The 11,536-nt window shown below is 39.5% G+C and overlaps 1 protein-coding gene across 1 annotated transcript; it reads left to right on the top strand.

Moving 5' to 3' along the window:
- Nucleotides 1-696: 696 nt before the first annotated feature.
- Nucleotides 697-1,694, top strand: Ctxn3 (cortexin 3). The gene has a single exon (XM_048357659.1). It carries the CDS (start codon nucleotides 772-774, stop codon nucleotides 1,015-1,017), a length of 246 nt encoding a protein of 81 aa, XP_048213616.1. The 5' UTR covers nucleotides 697-771; the 3' UTR covers nucleotides 1,018-1,694.
- The last annotated feature ends 9,842 nt before the right edge of the window (nucleotides 1,695-11,536 follow it).

Here is an 11,536-nt window from a genome sequence, read left to right as displayed (position 1 = left end):
AGCAGCTCAGTCCCCTTCTTCCTGGCTCCTTATCTTTCTTTGCTGTATATCTTCCAAAGGCTTTTCACAGATATTCATAGCACCATGAGATAGGCAGGCACCTCAAAATACATTTTTTTAACAGCTTAGTAACACTCCAAGACTTGAAACTCATTTAGCAATAGAGTAGAAGCCACAATGCCATGCTCCCTGAGAGATCTGGGCTACACAGGTCCCAACTTTGATGGAGCCTGGAGTAAACTGACTACTGTGTCTCACATCTAGCTCTAGCCACAGCACTGGCACACAGGCTCATCAGAACAATTATCAAGAGATGACAGTAATGTCACTAGAGGGAAGCTAGAGGACACTTGGTAGGGAGGCTGGGTTTAGATGCCCAGGTGACTGCATTCCTTTAGGTCAACATTACCCTGCCCATTTCACAAGTTCTCTAAAACAGTTGTGTCCCTAGCCAGCTCTCATAGCCCCAGGTGGCCATTCTGAGGACAGTCATATACACTAATTTCACATAAGAGTAAAATTTTCTTCTCTGTCATCACAGAATTAAGCCTCTCTGATAAAAAGCAAAGCTGGTTTATAGATTCCTGCTGTCTGCAAAATGTGGTTGTAAGTCTAGAGAATCCGGTTATATTTGATAGTTCTTCCTTTTCCTTTCCTTTCTTTCTCCTAAAGATAACGCAGCCTCCCAGGAGTGCAGCCACCATGATTTCAGCCAACCGATGATGGAAGAGAAGGAAGGCAGGAGCTCCCCAGATTTGCCTCCTCTGGACAATGGATGGAGGACAGGTTGTCCCTTCACCCCTGGCGCCCCTTGGGAATGTGTCAGTGGATTCTAGCATGTCTCTGGAACAAAAAACAACATTTGTCTTTGTGGTTTTGTTGTTCGTTTTCTTGGGCATCCTCATTGTCCGGTGCTTCCGGATTCTCCTGGACCCGTATCGGAGCATGCCGACCTCAACTTGGGCCGATGGGCTCGAAGGCCTAGAAAAGGGGCAGTTCGACCATGCCCTTGCCTGACTACCGAGCAGTGTCTCCTCCAGAGAAAGCAAAGCGTATTTCCTGTTAGCATGAAGATGCCCTTTGTGGATGTTCTTAACAAATCACCTTTGACAATATCTAATCTTAAAACCACAACGCATTACTCCATAAACACAAAGTTGTGTTATGAATGTCTTATTGGAGGATGGTGGAAAAGTTTATCTTATCAACCAAAAAAAGCCAAATGACAATGTAAATGTCTATTTAGTCAGTGAGTGACTACTGTGGAATGTGTGATTGTAAAAGCCAAGGGTATCATCAGGACATTGAGTTTACCATACACCAAAGCACAAGCTAATCTTATCAGACAAGAAAGGATTTAGAAAGGAGCTGATTCCAATCTGGTGACTGTCATGAAATGGCTGCCCCGCTCTGCTCAGGCCTCTCTATTTGCTCAATTGATCTCATGGGCATCTGAGTCTTGTCCTAGGCAGCATGAGAAAGAGGCCTTAGAGTACTTGAGGCAGGTACTTGTTTCTGTCCAAAGAGAGGAGTACTGGAAGCAGAGGGAGGCTTAGAAGAGATGGTTCTGATCTTGGCAGATAAAAGTGAGCATGGTATCATTTTAATGCTCAGGCAAAACATACAGAGCTTTCAAAACTTACCAGACCTTAGCAGTCCTATTACATTTTCTGTTCTCATGTGAATACCACATGTAGAGCTAGCGATGCATAACTTAAATTGACTTTCTTTACACTGTTGATTGGAATAACAGGTTAAAAGTATAGCTTCAAGATTTGTTTTAAATTAAAAAATGTTTAGAGTAGACTTTTAACATCATAAAGAAGAATGTGCATTTATAATTATTTATAGTCATCAAATAAGAAAAGATTTCAAGAATCAGCAATGCCTCCTCTCAGTGCACCAAGACAAACCTGCTGGGTTGGTGCATAGCATTGATTTTTCTAAGTGGGGCAGGGAGAAAGAGCAAAAAGAACATGAAAGGTCATCTAACTCATCCCCATCTCACTTCAAGAAGGGCTCCTGCAAATTGTTCTATATGATAAAACAAACAGAACCTTTTCTAAAGGGGGATGGCTAGGGAACTAGAAAGAAGTGAAGAGGAGTGAAAGAGGGTAATAGGGATGAATATAATCAAAGTATGCTGTGTATGTAAAAGTATGATAATGTCACAATGGAACCCATTGTTTTATATGGCTAATATGAACAAAATAGACAAAATACCTATTCCCAAAGAAGATGTAAACACCTCTCATTTGTGTATTTATTGGTAGGAATATCTTGTATTTAAACCAATTCCCCTTGGCTGTATTTGTACTCTGTCTTTCAATTTTCTCCTCAACTAATTATCATTTTTCAAAGATTTTTGAATTAGAAAAGGCTAATTATGTCTCAAAAGGCAGCCTTTAGTCAAACTTTAATTTTTGAACCTATTTTGTTCTTATTTTTTTTCCCATCCTGGGGCTTCAACTCTGGGTCTGGGCCCTGTCCCTGAGCAACTTTTGCTCACAGCTAGCACTCTACCACTTGAGCCACAGCGCCACTTACAGCATTTTCAGTGATTAGTTGAGGTAAGAGTTTCAAGGACTTTCCTGCCTAGGCTGGCTTTGCACTACAATCTTCAGATCTTAGCCTCCTGAGTAGATAGGATTACAGATGTGAACCACTGGCACCCAGCTATTTTATTTTATTATTATTTTAAGTCATTGTAAAAAGAGGTTTCAATAAGACATGTCAGTTGATGAGTGCAATGCATCTTGATCTCTCTCAACTCCACATAGCCGCTCAATCTTCCTAGTTCCATTTCTACATATATACATAGAACATTATAATTTCATTTTCATACCCTTCCTTTCTAATTTTATTCTTGTCTCTATATGCACACACTTAAATTCTTAGTGTCCTGTGGCCCATGTGATTCTTCAGTTCTTTTTTTAAAAAAAATATTATTTAAGTAGTTTTACAAAGGACTTGTCATTCAGCAAAGCAGTTTATGAATACAATGTGTATTGATCAATGTCACCACTTCTTTGATTTTTATCTATTCCACATTTTGTTTATCAGTTGTATTTCACAGTTGTTCATTGGCTTTTATGAGTAATGTTGCTGAGAACGTGTGTGTGTGTGTGTGTGTGTGTGTGTGTGTGTGTGACATGTCTTCAGTTATCTTCAGTATACATCTATGAGTGGAATTTCTGGGTCATCTGATAATTCGTTATTTTACTTTTGGAGGAGCTCTGAGAAAGAAATGGTATAATTTTATTTTATATCCCTACCAGCAATATGAGAGTTCTAGTTCTTTTCTGAAATCTTTCCAACTATTTGAAGAAAGTTTCAGATTGAAATGAACATTCATGGTGTCTACATGGTAGAAGTTTGTTGATGCCTTTAAAAATCCTTCCCTTCCAGATCTAAAGCAAAAGACCATTTTTGATTAGTGCTCATGTTGTAGCCCATTGAACACCAAACATTTTTTTTTCTGCTGTACTAATCCAGACTTCTTTAACTCACTGATTAAAAGTCCTTATTAAATGCTTTCCTGCTTTTCTTGTGCATCTACTGAATACCATTCAGGTATTTATTAAGCCTTTGTTTTGAGCTTGGTATTGCTAACACAGGAAAGAGTGGAAAGGGACAAGGTTTTTCTCACTCTACGTTGTTGAGAAATCAATGAGAGATAGTATTTGGCTGAGTCATTGTTCAAGTGACCAGTAAGAACCCATGGCTTAACTGGAAATACCTATGGCTTAGCTGGGTGCCAGTGGCTCATGCTTGTAATCTCTAGCTACTCAGGAGGGTGAGATCTGAGGCTCACAGTTCAAAGCCAGCCTGGGAAGGAAAGTCCTTGAAACTCTTATCTCTAATTAACCTCCCCCAAACTGGAAGTAGTACTGTGATTCAAGTAGTAGAGCTCTAGCCTTGAGCAAGAAAGCTCAGGGACAGAGTCCACGCTGTGCGTACAAGTCTCACAACCACCACCACCACCAAGAAGAACCTATGGCCCACACATTTGTGAATCAACTGGGAGCTTACTATCCACATGGGCTTTTATTTTAAAAGAAGTCATGGCTTGGGCATGGTTACGATTATGGTAAGAAGACTTAATGCCGATAGATCTAAGAAGCAGTAATGAGAATTCTACCACTTAAGTGACTTTTTTGTGGGATTTTGTTGAAAAGCGGTATCTCCACTAATGCCCATCCCTGGGTGTTGATTCTGCAGATCTGGGTTAGCACACAGATGCTCCTGAAGATAAAGCACAGGGAGAAATAAGTAAGCATGGGCCAAATGGTAGCCAAAATGTCCCAGGAGACAATGTCTCAGGTATGATAAATGCATGCTTAAGTGCTAGTTATAAAACTTATACAGTGTAAGTTATTATTATAAAGTAAATTAGATTTTGATCCAAGAAGATGGGGTGTTTTTGACATGTGTAAAAGAAAGGGAGAAGGAAACAGGAAATGGAATAAACAGGAGTGGTTGTGAAACTCTGGGTGACAGGGAAGCCTGGCTGGTATGGTCATGGGAGTGGTACCTAAAACTCAAAGGAGAGAGGCAAAGGCAGAGCTAGGAAAATATAGTGTGGAGGCCACTGTTGACTCACAAGAACAAAAATGATGCAAAGAGCAATGCGTTGGTTCCAGCTTCCACCCACTTCCTCAGAGCAACACTAGGAGGACTACTATCAGGGGACAGACAGAAATAGCCAGCTGCCCTCTGAGAGGCCTCTGGACCCAGGCCTTGCAAGCAAATGCCACCCTGTCTCCCACAACCTGCTCTGCTTTCTTTCTTCTTCTTCCCCACTCTATTTTTGTTTTTTCTTCTCAGATTACAGTTCCATGTTGTACCTTCCTGGGCTCAGAGGAGAGAAACATAACAAATGATAAAAAGCTTTGGCCTCTTCTGAGCAAACTGACCCTGCTGTGAGAAGTGCTCATTGTTATAATTACTCTCGCTCCTCAGGGTGAGCATAAGATCCTGAAAGGTCGCAGGAGCCTTTTCCCCAGATTTTATGGTTACAAGACTTACAACACACAGTACTCTGCCAATCCTACAAGGTGTTTATAATGAATTCAGCTAGCCTTTATGGCACATATCCACATCTCATGATTAAGAAAAAAAAAAGGAAATATTCCCAGGGTCACTCTGAAATAGATTTGACTTTTGATTTAGAAAAATGCAATCACCTTATACTTATTCAGAGCATTATATCACAACTCCATGTTTAATGTGCTCAGAGAGCGCAAGTTCTGGATCAACATCTTTCCTTCTGAAAGAATTCAAAGTATCCTGAACATGAAGGAAATCAAGTTTAGTTTGGGATGAGGAGATTAACTTGACTCCTGCTATTACATTAATAAACATTGTGAGATGAAAATTCTGCTACTTTTAAGAGTTATGGTTGAAGCAAAATGAAAGTTTTAGGAAGCAGAAGCTAGGGCATACATTTATGGATACAGAAAAATATGTACTTGAGTTTCTTTTTTATTGGTTTCATCACACAGCATGGTACTTCAACACTGAAGCTTGGATGTGGCGAGCATTTTGATAAATTTGTTGCAATAAAAAATTCACTATAAATAATTAAACAAGAATCTTGTAATTTCAAGATGTCAGTTTTCAGAATTGACATGTAGCATACATTGAGATGCAATTATTTTTCATAAATATTCCAAGCCTCTACATATGGGATAAAATCTAAGATTTGTAGAATGTGAGATGGATGTCTCATTTATGATTAATCACAAAGTTGTAGATTGAGCTCCAATCTCTAGGAAAAGTGCCCACGTCATTATCTGTGTATATGCACTCCAGGAATAAACCAGCTCATGGCAGAAGAGGTTATTTGCTTATGTGGGATGCAAAAAGAAGAGTCCTCTAGCTTTGCTTGTCCTTCCTGTTCTTGGAAAGGATAGATGCGATGTTCCTTGGCAGATGTCTGCTCTGAAGATGGGTGACTCTGACCCTGAAGCTGTCTCTAGACAATGAGCAAGGGCTCTGCATTTCAGTCAGTTTGGAGACCCTTCCAAAGTCATTTGTTTTAGAACAGGAAATATGTTGGTTGGCATAGAGCAAGGCATCCATACTAAATTTTCTATCCTGTTTCCTCCTGTCAGTGAATATGCATGTCTTGTCTCAAAGTGCCAAAGGATCCCACAGCTTTCCCCAGCATCCCGACTGATGTCTCCATGCCTCCTTTGCTTTAGACTAAGAGATATTCCTTTTAAATCATCTTTCAAAAGAGACTTCCACTTTTATTCTCTTCCAAGCTCTGTTTTCGGCCTGAAGCTTATGCCATTTTGTAAAAAGTAATGTCATAGGTTGAGGTTTAAAAATCTAGAAAGATTGCTGTCATCTATATCACTTGTCTCATTTTACGTTTAAAGAAATGTCATATGACTCAGCTACATCTGTGGTCACTTCCCCACCCACTAGCTGTAATTAATATCTTACCTTTGTGGTGTGCAGATGCATTCTAACAGAATGATTCCCTCATAAGTTCATAGGTGAAAACATTCGTTTGCTGAGAGTTACAGTAATTCTAAATAGTCTGGCAGTAAAAGGATGGGAAAAAGCAGAATTCTGGAGGATGCATTTTCTTTTAGGAAATTCTGACGTTTCAGTTTAAGTGTCTGTGAAAACAAGTATTTCCAAGTAGATTTTAGAGGATAAAGGTTTCAAAGTGCCTCTATTTCTACACAGACATCTGAGCTGTTTTCCTTAGCTGAGGAGGTATAATGTGGGTGATGTCAATCAAGTTCTTAGAGGCTATGGCTGCTGCCTGTCATGGGTCATCAAAATGTATCTTCTTGGGATACAGCCAGAGCTACAGAGGAGAGATACATTGTGAGATGAAGTATCTCAAGTCTGCAAGGGCATTTTAGCCTTTTCTGTTCTCCTCTTTTTTTTGTTATGGTAGTTGTACTCCCCTTCCTCTTCCCCTCCCACCTCCTCCCCTAGTTTTAAGGATGTTTCCTTCCCCCTTTATTCCCCTACCCCTCTTCAGTTACTTGTAATCAATGGCATTCTGAAATGTGAAGTGGAAAATTCCAGAAATAAACAAAGACTCTATTTGCATAACTTTTATTCACAGTGCATTACTATTGTTCTCCTTTACTTATAGTGACTATTGTTAAACTATTTCTAAGCCTAATTTATAAACTGTCATAAGAACATATGGACGGAAAAAATACATAACATAGCTAAGGATTCAGATATGGCCCTTGTTTTTAGGCAGTTGCTAAGGTGGGAACACATCCCTCTTAATAAAAGGGAAGTACTGTACTTCACTTCTTTCTCTTCTTCTGTTTTTTTGATAGCTGGAGTGCAGAAAGAAGTTTAATGTATCATTAAATTCAGTACATCCATGGCATGTGTATATTTTCCTTTACAATCAACAATAGGTGACTGCCTGCCATTCTTGAACATGTCAACATTTTAATGGACATCTTATTTTTGAGCTTGTTCTTTTTTTAATAATAAAATATTTTCTTAACTTCCAGAAATGTGTTGCCCTGCAACTTTCAGAAATTCCATCTTGTTTTGTCATCTGGGGTGACAGTGATTTCTAATCCTCGTAAACATCATAACTCTTACGGTGGTTATTACACAGGGCCATACTCCAGTGGCCCTCTCTGGTTTCTGCATATCCTTCCAGCAAAGACTCAGTAATATTTTGTTGTTTTCAAAGAGCTTTGCTTGTTGGGAAGGTGTTTTGGGAGCCCAATATAAAGAGCTTGGATTTCCTATTGTTCTCTGGTAAAGGAAGTCACTATGTGTTCAAGCCTCACTCAGCCCTTTTTGAGCTTGCCTGTAGGAACTGGGCAAGGGCACAAGAAAATGCTGACATTGTGATCGTGCTGCTGTGTATAATGCTGTCCTGTGTTGCTGACCCAAGAAACTTATGTCTCATATGAGCATCTATGAATCTGTGGAAGACTACTTTATTAGCTTACAATTTTTGGCAGCTGCCAAATTCCCCCAAGACAAGCAACTCCAGTTCCTTCCACACGCCTAATATCATATGTTTTGACATCTGCCCCCCTTCCCCCGCTTTCTCAGGAGACAAGGTTTCTCTGTGTATCCAAGACTGGAACTGGCTATGTAGCTCAAAACCCTACTACCCCCAATTTTTGAATGCTCAGATTCTAGGTGTATATACGATAGTTGGCCCTTGAGCTGTCTCTTACACAATAAAACACAGCTGTTTAACCCTCATCTTGGTACCTAGAAAGAAAAATAACAATCCATAGATAGTCTGACTAAAATGAGTGGAACCAAATTGTCCTTTCCTTTCTTCTTATAACCACAGTGGTAAGGCTGCCCAAGTGAAATTACCCTTTTGGCAATCACATTACCAAATGTGACTTACATAGTCAGTTTAAGTATTTTTTACCTATACTAAAACAGAAATGAACCCATGCAAGGGCTACGTCAAATATTCCAATCCTATTCCTCTACATTTTTCTTCTGCATCTGTATTCAGGAATTATACATTTCTCTTTTGAAATTTGCCTTCCACTTCTTCCATTATCTGAAGTTTTTATGACCTGATTTCTCCACTATATTCATTGTTCTTCCATCTCGGTGTCATCTGCAGGTTGGCCCAAAAAGGCATTACCAATTAAAGTGTGAACATAACAGAGCCAGAGAGCAGCAGAGTCCTGCCCCTTGTTGCAGAGATCCCAGGCATTAAAGGAGCCAGTCAACAGCAGTGATGGTAAGTAACTGCTCTCTTGGGGAAACTCCATGGAGATGCTCACAGCACAGAGACCTGTGAAGTATGAAAAATCAATTATGTCATGAAGCAAAGGGTCAGAAGACAAAGAAACTACCATAAAGATAAGTATGTAGCATCTAGAGCTCTGCTAACTTGAATTGATTCAAATTGAAAAATGAGAGACAACACAGAAGATAACCAAGGGCTCAGTTCACATTTGCTTATGGAAATTCCTGGCATTCCTCTGGTCGTACAGAAAAAACATCACACAATGTCAGTGTGACGTCAGCTCCCAGGGACAGAAACCCTGCCATGGGTTAATAGCAGCTGAGGCAGTCTGGGCTTAATGACTGACTGTCCATCCACTTTGGACTCTGGGTTCAATCCTAGTTTTGTATGGAGCTAGATGGGAAGTTTTTAAAAGCCATGTAAAGGTTGGGTGTGGAGCTCCATAGCAGAGGACCTGCTTAATATACTTGAATCCTGAGCTCAATCTCCATAAATTAAAAGAAAAAAACATTTAATTTCTCAGAGCTTTATCTTTTGCCAATTACAAATTGACAAGTCTGACCCAATCTCCAAAGTTATCTTTTACTTCCTAACAAAATATTTATAGGGAGAAATTTGAAAAGACTTACTGAACACCAAAGTGATAGCCCATGTGGTAGAAAGTGGAAATTTGGATTCAGTGAGCAAAGGTTTTCCTATCTAGAACAGCAGTAGAAATCAAGCCAATGAAGAATTTTATAAAACAAGGAAAAGTTTAGGAATGAAAGTAAAGTTTTATATAACTGGTATATTGAATCACAATTCTATTGACGGTATTGTTGTTATTACAGTTGTTTTTCATAATCTACCTGGAAAGCAGATTTTATTGATTAGAAAGCAGCCTTTCACAGGTCTGTGAAGTTAATTTCATATACTATTTTGTTGTGTGATACTCATACTCTTTGTGGTACTGGAATTTGAACTTTGGGCCTTGTGCTTGCTAGGTAGATGCTCTACCACTTGAGCCATTCTACACCTGTGTTTTTGTCTGGGATAAATACTCAACTTGTCTGTATTTCCCTCCAACCTTTTTTATTTCTATGACTTTGGGAAAATTAGTTAACATTTTCAAATCTGATTTCCCCATCTGTATAATGGATCAAACAAGAATAGTACCCCCCGAAAAAAAAACACAATTTTTTTTTCTTGCAAGTCCTGGGCCTTGGACTCAGAGCCTGAGCACTGTCCCTGACTTCTTTTTGCTCAAGGCTAGCACTCTACCACTTGAGCCACAGCGCCATTTCTGGCCATTTTCTGTATATGTGGTGCTGGGGAATTGAACCCAGGGCTTCATGTATGGGAGGTGAGCACTTTTGCCACTAGACCATATTCCTAGCCCACACACAATTTTTTTTTATAAGAACTAAATGGGGGTTGGAGTCTTAGCTCAGTAGAAGAGCTCAGCTCTGGGGGAAATAAAAAGAGTACACATATAAGAACTAAATGCAAAGTTGTGACTAGAATTTAATAAGTTTTTAGTTAATACTGGCTCAATAATATGACAACCAAGAAGCTATCTTTTACCTGCAAGACCTACTGAAACATTGTTAAATACATGCTCAAAGCAAAAAACTGCGCCATTAAAAATTGAACTCACAAGAGCAAATGTTACAAAATTATGGGGTGTTAAAAAATATTCCTTTTGGGGCTGGGGATATGGCCAAGTGGCGAGAGAGCTTGCCTCGTATAAATGAGGCCCTGGGTTCGATTCCCCAGCACCACATATACAGAAAACGGCCAGAAGTGGCGCTGTGGCTCAAGTGACAGAGTGCTAGCCTTGAGCAAAAAGGAAGCCAGGGACAGTACTCAGGCCCTGAGTCCAAGGCCCAGGACTGGCCATATATATATATATTCCTTTTTCCCCCAAGTTCAGACAGAACAAGGAAGATGTCCAGTTAAAGTAAAGATCACTTTGAGGTTGGCTTCTAAAATGAAAAGCTTTATCTTTGGAGCTAGCACAGATCTCTAGGCATAGAGACACAGGTTTCTCATTGTCATTCTTAGAAGTGCTCTTTTATCATACTTTTTTCTTCTTTGCCTGAACCAACTTCTAAACATTTGGAAGCAGAAAAGATTCACTCCCAGGTTTCTATCATTGCTTTGCTGATGACCTTGGGAAAGTCAGTTAAATTCGTTCATGTTCCTCACCAAAATAGGAATAACAAGTGAGCTTCTCAGCACATAAATCAATGACCTTCTGAATGCTTAATGTCCTGCAAAAATATTAAATCACGATGTATGAAATAATCATTTGAAAATAATGAATTTCACTTTACTTTCTTCAAAAAGATAAAGCTATCACACATTTTGTTGATAAAACCAGGTACATAGTGCCTGTGAACTGGAACTTGAGTCCCCAAGTAACAGATTCAGTGCTGAAACCTTGCACGGAATGCATTGTGGGCATTATCTAACTGTGTAATCCCTGCCCCTTGCCAGCCTCTCTCCCCATCTACGTAGAGGTGGTTGCAGCTATTTTTAGTTTTAAATCAGTTTTAAATAGGGAAAACATTAATCTTGTGATTACCCTCCTCAAAGAGGTACAAGATGGAGCTTTCCTGAAGGTCATACTGTTCTCCAGAATGATCTGTAGCAGAAGTTTCAAAGAATCCCTAGCCAGTGAGGAATGGAACTATGTGTTTGTTTAAATCCATCATTAATGAGGGCAAAGTATGAGAATGATATGTCCTCTAGCTTTTGCAAAGGAATCTTGGCAATAAATCCTGTTGACTCTTTGGAATTGGATAGCTCTGTATGCTGTGGGGTATC

This window comes from Perognathus longimembris, chromosome 11 (genome assembly GCF_023159225.1).
Source record: "Perognathus longimembris pacificus isolate PPM17 chromosome 11, ASM2315922v1, whole genome shotgun sequence".
Taxonomy (NCBI): domain Eukaryota; kingdom Metazoa; phylum Chordata; class Mammalia; order Rodentia; family Heteromyidae; genus Perognathus; species Perognathus longimembris.
Note: the sequence above shows the minus strand (reverse complement) of the source record. Positions and strands in the feature narration are given on the sequence as shown.

Bases quoted from the DNA above. Each gene is read 5' to 3' on its own strand.
- Ctxn3 (XM_048357659.1), top strand. From the start codon at position 772: ATGGATGGAGGACAGGTTGTCCCTTCACCCCTGGCGCCCCTTGGGAAT.